Genomic DNA, 9480 nt, shown 5'->3' with positions numbered 1-9480 from the left:
CCAAGTTCAGTATTTGTCCACTCGTTCCTGCTCTTCTAGAACTTTGGTCAATAACAGAGCTTTCACCAGGACCAGGCAGCCAGGACATTGCCCCCATGGTGTTTGACATGAAGGGGGACAAGGGAAGTTACTTCCTCCCTACAGCAGGCGACCACCCGATTGCTACTACCTGGCCCGGTTCCAGGTCATCTTTCCTCCATGGGACGCATAATTCGCGCCCTCTCTCCCACTCTGCACAACCCTCACCTCACTGGGACCTGAGGACCTGTGGCACACAGGACCCCAGGGAATCAGCAGTGATGGCAGCAGGCACTCCGGCTTCCTCAGCAGTAGCTTTGGGGATTTTCAGCTCTTGTCAACTTGAATTTCACCCAGATGCCAAAATTCCTAGGACCAGTTCTAAATCTTTTTTTGGTTTTTGTTTTTGTGGGGCAATGGGGGTTAAGTGACTTGCCCAAGGTCACACAGCTAGTAAGGGTCAAGTGTCTGAGGCCAGATTTGAACTCAGGTACTCCTGAATCCAGGGCCAGTGCTTTATCCACTGCACCACCTAGCTGCCCCGCCAGTTCTAATTCTTGAAGACTAGCCTTGGAATCCAGGCTGTTCGGAAAACGGCCTCCCTTCCCCACCAACACACACACAAACACAAAGCAGTTGGCATTTTGGTGATAACTACACTTTTATTAGGTGGTGGCAAAGGGCTGAGGGTCTGTACAGTGTGGGGAAGGGAAGAGAGGAGCCATGGCTCCACAGGCAGTGCAGGATGGGACACGGTACAAAAATAGCCTAAAATCCTATTTCTGATGCAGGGGCCAGGGGAGCCCCGGGCAGTGCAAGGGGCTGGGGAGACCCTCTACCCCCATATTTACATAAAGACTTTAGTGAAATGTACAGATTTTGGGGGAAACAATGACCCACCCCCACCCCAAATCTATAAGGGGAAAGGAGGCGGAGCTAGTGGGCCATGGTTTCCCTCTAAAGCTCAGGGAAACGGACATGGTCCCTTCCCAAGCAATGCCACAAAATAACTTACATCTGGAATGCAGTGAAGTAGGGAAGATTCGCAATTCAGGTGCCACAGTTGTCCTCCCTCCCTCCCCAACACAGGGGCTCACAAAACATGGCCACAGGCACCACAGGAGACGTGGTCACAACTGTGTACTCGGTACACGGGATCTGGTGCGGCCTATAGGCCGACAGGGGTCAGCCCCACGGGGGCACTGATGGGAGGGCAGGGGATGGGGTGGGGTTTAGTCTGGCCCCCTTTTGGGAGCGTGCACTTGGGGTAGGGGTAGGGAATAGAAAGGTAGGGACCATCTCCATATATATATTTTGTAAAAAAAATATATATAGATATAATAATAAGTTTGTTTAAATGTATTTGGTTCTATACAAAATGTAAAAAAAAAAAAACAAAAAAAAACCACTAATGTCAGACATAGAAAATGGAAGCCTTGAGGGAAGGCAAAGAGAGGGAAGAGTGTATGCGGTCAGAGAGAATAAGAGTGAGGAAGAAAAACCATGAGGAAGAGATGGGTCCCAGGAGCCCCACCTGGTAGAGCCCAGGGGCAGCGAGCTGACTCACGCCAACACTTGCCTCTTGGGGGCTGGGTCAGGCCGGGGACCCAGCTGTGTCTGAGTCTGGCCCTGGCCCTGGCCCTGGCCCTGGGGCAGGGGGCCAGGGACAGGATGGGGTGTCAGCAGAGCCCCTGTGGCAGGGCTGGGTGTGGAGTCAGACCAGTCTGAGAGCGAGCGGGGGGAAGGGCTGGCCCACAGTTCAGGAGACTCCGGGGATGGAGTAAGGTAGGGGTGCTCACTGGGCACCCGCAGGAAGTGTTTGGAGGGGCTGCCTCGTGTAGGAGGCATGGGACCAGCAGGTGGTGGGTACTCCTCGGCAGATCCACCTGGTGGGAAATACTGAGGAGGTGGCTCCTTGGGAGAAACAGGGGTCCCAGGCACCAAGATCTGGGGGCCTGGGGCCAGTGGCAGGGGCCCAGGCAATAAGAAAGAGGGGCCTGGTGGGGCCAAGCTGGGGTGGGCGGTCCCAGGGGCCGGCGGGGGCAGGCGGGCCCAGTCGAAGGGTACTGCCACAGGGCTCACCAGACCTAAGTTCACCACACAGCCTCCTGGGGGCCGTCCCAGGGCACCCCACCCCGTCCCACCCAGCTGAGCCAGTGACACAGTGGCTGCATAGGGCCCATCCAAGGGGAAGCTTCCAGGGGAAGCAGGAGTTCCCCCAAAAGGCCGTGGTGAGTCCAGAGAGTCTACGGGTGACAGTGTCACAGAGCTTTCTAGCAGGGGGCCCGGACAGGCAAGCGTAAGCTTCTTGGTACGCCCCTTGGCCCCGCTAGCCCCTGGGCCACCCTTTCCTGGGGGGCCGCCGGCTCTTCTTGCTGCCACTCCCTGAAGGTGTGGGCTTCAGGCCAGGCAGGAAAGCGCCTGGTGGACAAAGCAGTGGGGCCAGCCCATGGGCACCTGGAGGGCTACGAGCCGTGTTGTGTTCCTCTAGCAGGCGCACGATGTCCTGGTGTAGCCGCTCGTGGGCTACGTCTCGGGGCAGCCGGTCCAGGTGATCTGTGATCTCCCGGTTAGCAAAGTGGTCCAAGAGAACCTTGGCCGCCTCATAGCTGCCCTCCCGGGCTGCGAGGAACAGGGGTGTCTCCTCCTGGAGGGATAGGGCAGGAGTCATGAGGATCAGACTTACAGGCTGATGGGAGTGGTGGGGAGCCAGAAAGAGGTGAGGAGGAAGGGAAGGAAGGAGAGAGAGAGGAGCAAAAAGGGGGAGATCAGCAGGAGGGGGAAAGAAAAGAACAGGAGAGAGAAAGAGGAGAGACAGGAGGCTGACCACGGCAGAGGGGCCTCACCTTGCTGTCCTGCATATCTTTGGTTGGCGCCATTCTTGAGCAGGGCCACAGTGGCTTCCACATTGGTTGACAGCGGCAGCCCAATGCAGGGCAGACTTACTGAGGACACAAAATCAGAGGGTAAGCCCAAGGCCTGTATTCTAGCAAGGATGGAGGGGCTGCCTGTGCAAAGTCTGACCTCCAGGCCTGATGTGTTTGGGGGGAGGCAGAGGAAACGCTGCATAGACCAGAGAGAGACAGAGAGAGACAGAGAGAGGAAAAGGGTGGGGGGTGGGTGTCAGGGACTTGCAATAGACCTGGGGGGGGGGGCAACCTGCTACAAAATGTGTTCGTCCACAAGCATGAGCACTCCAGAATGAAGAGACCTTGCAAACACAAGTAAGAGTATCCCTGTGGAGGGAGAGCTCCCTCCCCTCGGACTCAGTGGGAGTTTTCTGTCATTTTAATATACTGCATTGGTCTGACTATAGGCTGTCCTTTTTCCTATGCTTACTTAAATTTTTGTTTCTTCTTTAGCAATACACAGAGCTCTGCAGTAAAGTGCTTAATAAATATTTGTAGTATAAAATCTGGCCACAGCCTATGACTGATGCAGCTAAGTGCACCAAGAGCCAGCCTCAGCATCAGGAAGATCTGGCTTCAAGTCCTGCTTTGGAGACCCTGGGCAAGTCACTTAACCTCTCAGAGTCCCAGAGAACTCCTTAAGACACACAGAATAGTTTGCCCATATTCGCTGACAGAAGGAATTTCTTTTCTGGAAGTTCCTAACATCAATGAAATCACAGGGACCGCCCACCCCAGCTTGGCCCCACCAGGCCCCTCTTTTCTTATTGCCTGGGCCCCTGCCACTGGCCCCAGGCCCCCAGATCTTGGTGCCTGGGACCCCTGTGAACCAAAAAAATACAACCCTCTTCAAAAACTATCCATATTTTTCTTTTTCAAAGAGATCTCATTTTAGGGCTGTAGCTTATGGCAGGAAAATATAAGCTTAGAATAATCTGGTATGTTTAATAATTCTATTTGAACAACAGGATCCTAGAAGACCAGTGAGGGCCCAAGGGTCCAAGAGCTCTCAGAGACATGTGGAGAAGTAATAATAATAATCCTGATGGCTAACATTTGCCTAGTAACTTAAGGTTTGCAAGGGGCTTTATAAATGTTACCTCATTTGATCACCACCCCCCCCCCACACACACACACACTACTGTAAAGGGTAGGTGCTATTGTTCTCATTTAACAAATGAGGAAACAGGTCCAGAGAGAGGTTAAATGACTTGCCCATAGTCAGAGCTAGTAAATGCCTGAGGCTGGATTTGAACTCAGGTCTTCCTAACTCCCGGTCAATCATTCTGTATACTGGGCCACCCAGCTGCCTCTCCGATAAGCATGAACAGACTAACAGATCAAGTCTCTTAGTAATGGTCACCTCTATACAGCCAGTGAGCCAAGGGCTGGGGAGATTTTTCAAAGATGGGAACTCCTCAAGTGTGTCTGTCTCTGACGATCTGAGAAAACTGATTGGAGGCTGACTGATTCCAAGGGAAATCGGTGCCTACCATGGAGACTCCCTAGGGAGTGATCATCCAGCATTCAGCTCCCATGAAGAAGGTAGAGAATAAACCTCAGGTCAGCTATAGAAGGAGGAGGAAATGTGATGGAACCCGGAGACTTCCCAGAGGTTCAAGGCAGAGAGGTAGGATCGAAGGAAAGAAGACAAAGGTCATTGAAGACTGGTTAAAAGTCATGGGAAAGATCCTTGGGACTAAATGAAGAGGGGCTATAAATACAGGTACAGCGGAGCAACAAGAGCATTCACAGAGAGAGCCTGCAATAAACCCTCAAGCCTTGGCTGTGTCTCTACACATTCACAAAGCAAGGGTGATAAAGGAACGAACTAGAGATAAAAAATACAAGGGGGCAAGTTTGGCCTCATGGGGATCAATGAGGTCTAGTAAGAGGAGTTTCAGGATTGGAGTTCTTTTCTGGAAAGATCAATATCATTTTTTTTTAAAGTGAGGCAATTGGGGTTAAGTGAATTGCCCAGGGTCACACAGCTAGTAAGTGTCAACTGTCTGAGGCTAGATGTGAACTCAGGTCCTCCCAACTCCAGTGCCAGTGGTCTATCCCCCTGGGTTACCTAGCTGCCCCTCCCTGGACAACTTTCTAAGACTCATTTTCAGAGCAGATACCTGATTGACAATAAGCACTGACAGGAATTTCCTCATGAGGCGTTTCTTACACCCATGAAATCAGTCCGTCTGGGAAAAAAACACTCATGTGAGGAAATCCTGGAACCTAAGTCAGGGAATTAATGTGTGGACTCCAAAGTAGAGAATATCTGGATGAGGATATCAGTGGAGGGAGAAGCAGTAACAATATTCCTATGGAAGTATGCCACAGTCCACCCAGCCAGAAGGAAGAATTAGATGTATTCTAGAGATAAATCATGAATCTGGCAGTGAGGCATGACCATGCAGGGAGAGCAGACTCTTAGGACATCCATGGAGCTCCTGCCAAAAGCAGAGCAGATAGTGTGTTAGTAACTTTCCTTAGTGATCATTTCACTCTTCCAAAAGTCAAAGGAGAGACCAGGGGATAGATCTGCTACCGTCCTTAACCTGATTCTAAGCAAGAAGAAGGGACCATCTCCTAAAGCAGAGAGAGATGATGGGAACCTTGGGAGTGAGTCACCGCTTAACTTTAGAGAACACCAGCTTGTGCCTCCTGAAAAAACAGGGCAGCCCTTTTCTAATGCAAACCTGTAGTGAGTGGGATTCCAGGGAGTTCAGAGAAAGGATGAGGGGCAGGAACCATCTGGTTTTGGACTTTGTCTCCCTCTTACCCGACCCCAGGGTCTGTCATATAGTGGGTGCAGTGTTTGTGCTAAATGAATGGATGGATGAATCTTGATGGCTTAAAATTCCGAGGTGAAATTGTCCTAAGAGGGTTGGGAAGCTGTCAAGAATGAAATTCTGAAGGCACAAACAAAAACAACTGGTGTGAAGAGCAAGAGGAGTTCTTGAGGCTAATGTGACTGAGCAGGGGGATATGCCTTAGACGCAGGAGACGTCAATTTCAAAAAAAAACAAAAAAACAAAAAAACAAAAAACAAAAAACTGCTCATGACATCCTTAAGGACATGCTAAGATGGGAGGTTCCCAAGAACTGGCCTTGCAAGAATGGATCAAAGCCAGGGCAGCTAGGTGGCATAGTGGATAAAGCACCAGCCCTGGATTCAGGAGAACCTGAGTTCAAATTTGACCTCAGAGGGGCAGCTAGGTGGCGCAGTGGATAGAGCACTGGCCCTGGAGTCAGGAGTACCTGAGTTCAAATCTGGCCTCAGACACTTGACACTGACTGGCTGTGTGACCCTGGGCAAGTCACTTAACCCTCAATGCCTGGCAAAAAAAAAAAAAAAAAAAAAGAAGAAGAAGAAGAAAAAGGAAAATGGATCAAAGACCATGGGGAAGAGAAAAACTGAAAGGTGGGGGTAAAGAGGTATGTCACCTTCCACAAATATATGAAGGTCTGTTGTGTGGAAGAGGAGTAAGGCTGGTTCTGCTTGGCCCCACAGGGCAGAACAGGGAGTAACAGGGAAGCAGATTTTGGCATGGGTTAGGGAAAAATTTCCTAACCAATTCAGCTAACCCCAAATAGGATGCAGCTTCCTTGACGGGCAGTGGGCCCCTCCAAGGGCACTTAAGGGGCATTCTATCAGTATTTGCACATGTTATAGAACAGTAATGTCAAACTCAAATAGCATTGGGGTCCCTAAACTACAGCCACAAAGATTCCGCAGGCTGCTTATTGACCTGAGTTTTAAAATGTAATGTTATCTGTGCTTCATTGTCTTTTCGTTTACCTTATTAAATATTTCCCAATAGATTTTAATTTGGTTCTGAACACACCAAGAGTATTGTGGGCCACAGGCAGCCAATGGTTGTGTGTTTGACACCTCTGTTTGCAGAATGAGGGCTTGGACAAGAGAGAACTAGACAAACAGAGAGGCAGATAGACAAATATATGTAGATCAATGTTTACATAGATAACAGACTTGTGGACACAGATACAGAGGAAGAGAGATAGCTATAGAGAACTATAGGAATATATTTAGATAGATAATGGGGAGAAAGATGGAGAGATATTTAGATTAGCTAGATAGACAGACAGATGTTTAGATATTTTATATGTGACTCTGAGATTCAGTGAGGTAAGGAGGAGGACTGTCTGAGGAAGGGAGCCAAGAAAAACTATGGAGTAGGGCTAGGGTGCCTTACACTTAGGAAATGTAGCCGTGTCCTGGACCAGAAGGCACAGCCTGATGCTCGCAATGGTGGAGATGAGCAGCATGTCTATGAATGACTGAAGACCTGACTAGCTCAAGCACCAGCATCAACCAGGAGCGAACTTGAGTTTATTGGAGGGTCTTCGCTCAGTTTTCAGAAATTTTGCAAGGTGTCTCAGAGGGAGAAAGTGAAGGGGTGTGTTTGGAAAGAGAGAGAGGCCCATCCCTATACCTAGGCCGATGGCACCTGGAAGCCAGGCTGTTTCTTATTTCATGCCCAGATTGTTTCTGGGGTTCCTAAAGGCACATCTCACTTGCTTTTCTCTCAAACCCTGCTCCCCAGCCCTGTTTCCCTCTCCCCTCCTCCTCAGGGCCCAGCGTACCCAGCTCATCCACAGCATTGACATCAGCATGGCAGGCGATGAGCTCCTCCACCATGCCTTCGACAGCCAGCCGGGCAGCCAGGATCAATGCTGTTGAGCCATCTGCCATCCGGGCATCCAGGTCCGTGGAACGATTTCGGATTAGGATCTGGGACACCAGATGGTTCAGATGATCAGGCAAAACCCTAGGGAATTCCCAGGATGCCCAGGTCCCTGCCCCTTTGGAATATCATCTGTCCCACTGAGGGCACAAGAAGGAGGCCCCAACCTACCTGGAAGACACCCTGGGCATCAGCAGTCACTGCTGTGTGCAGGGGGGTACGGCCCGTGTGGTCCTGGGCATTGGTGTCAGCACCAGCATCCAGCAGGCGCTTAGCAGCATCAGCACGGGCATAGCGAGCAGCCAGGTGCAGGGCAGTCTCCCCCGTCCTATCTGTCTGAGCCCCAAGCTGAGCCCCCCTGGCAGATCAGATCTGAGATGATGTTGCTGGGGTATCTTCGGCCTCCTCCGCATCCACCAGCACCGGCTCAAGTGCTCCCCCACAGAACGAGGCCAGCATCAGAGGGGTAAAGCCATCTAGGAGATAGAGGGGTTTCTGAGCCAGGGGACAGGAGCTGGGTCCCTGGGAAACACATCAACTCCTTCTTTCCTCTATACACACACAGAGAAATCCTGGTCCTTGGGAAGATTACACCACACCTAATCCCCTTCTCTTTGTGTGTGTACACACACACACACACACACACACACACACACACACACAGAGGGTCAGCTGCACAAGGCTAAAGCCCACCTCTCCCTTCCCCAAGACCTTTGCTGAATTCTCAGACCCACCCATGGACGCTCAGGATAGGAGAAGTTGGGGGATGAGGGTCTAGATGGGAGAGGCCCAAGGAGGGAAGAGCTTGGCTCAATGCCAACCTGGACCTCGCACGTTGACATCCATGCCATCAGCATCGAGGTCACCTGGGGTGGGGTTAGTGCCATGGCTGGGGGCACACGGATGTCAGCTGCAACAAGGTGGTGCTGGGTCCATGGCGGCAGTCCACGGGGTCCTCAGCCCCAGTCCCAGGCTCCTCCATCTGTAAACAAAGACGGGGGGGGGGGGGCTGGGTAAGTTGCATCAGCTGCATTTACCAAATATGACTCTGAAAAGGGGCAGAATGATGGCCAATGGGGGACACTCCTGCCCTCAGAGAAGAGGACGAGTTGGGGTGCAAAGCTGGGCCCCAAGGGGTCCATGAGGGGCCTGCCCAGGGGGCAGAAACCCAAGGGGGAGTTACTCTCCAAGGCTTGGCCAAGCACAGCTCTCATAAGGGGCTGCTACATGACTCAGTGAAGGGAGTCCTAGCCTTGGCATTAGGAAGACCTGAGTTTAATCTCTCTCAATCTGTTTCCCCATAGGAAAAATGAAGATGATGATAATAAACCTTTCCTCCCAGAGTGAGTGTGAGGATCAAAGGAGATTACAAACCTTAACGTGCTATGTAAACATGGGTTATTAAGTAAAAAAGTAGGTCTTTACAGAATCCTATCAAGATCAGAGATTCAGAGCTGGAAGGGGCCTTCTCACGGAGGAAACTATGCACAGAGAAGATATGCAGGTAGTAAGCAGTAGTCAGTATGCAATCCCAGAAACCAGGTAGGTACTCTTACCAAAATCCACTGTCCTTTCCCCACTGCTTTAAGAGAGCAAATAAGGGGCAGCTAGGTGGCACAGTAGATAGAGCACCTGCCCTGGAGTCAGAGTACCTGAGTTCAAATCCGGCCTCAGATACTTAACACTTACTAGCTGTGTGACCCTGGGCAAGTCACTAACCCCAACTGCCTCATAAAAAAAAAAAGATAGAGCAAATAACTTGCCCAGGGTCATACAGCTAGGGACTCTTCAGAAGCAGAATTCAAATCTGGGTCTTTCTAACTTCAAGTCCTGTGTTCTGTTGCCTA

General features: G+C 50.9%; 1 protein-coding gene across 1 annotated transcript in view; it reads right to left on the bottom strand.

Moving 5' to 3' along the window:
- Positions 1-669: 669 nt before the first annotated feature.
- NOTCH3 (notch receptor 3) overlaps positions 670-9480 on the bottom strand; it is a 33400-nt gene continuing 24589 nt past the window's right edge. Inside the window, 10 exon segments of the mRNA XM_043977615.1 lie at positions 670-2376; positions 2378-2665; positions 2865-2885; positions 2887-2928; positions 2930-2963; positions 7529-7680; positions 7805-8109; positions 8455-8502; positions 8505-8570; positions 8573-8615. Coding sequence (XP_043833550.1) covers positions 1582-2376; positions 2378-2665; positions 2865-2885; positions 2887-2928; positions 2930-2963; positions 7529-7680; positions 7805-8109; positions 8455-8502; positions 8505-8570; positions 8573-8615 — 1794 coding nt within the window. The 3' untranslated portion in view covers positions 670-1581.

Source organism: Dromiciops gliroides, chromosome 1 (assembly GCF_019393635.1).
Source record: "Dromiciops gliroides isolate mDroGli1 chromosome 1, mDroGli1.pri, whole genome shotgun sequence".
NCBI lineage: Eukaryota > Metazoa > Chordata > Mammalia > Microbiotheria > Microbiotheriidae > Dromiciops > Dromiciops gliroides.
The sequence above is the reverse complement of the archived record's forward strand: the minus strand, read 5'-3'. Positions and strand labels throughout refer to the sequence as shown.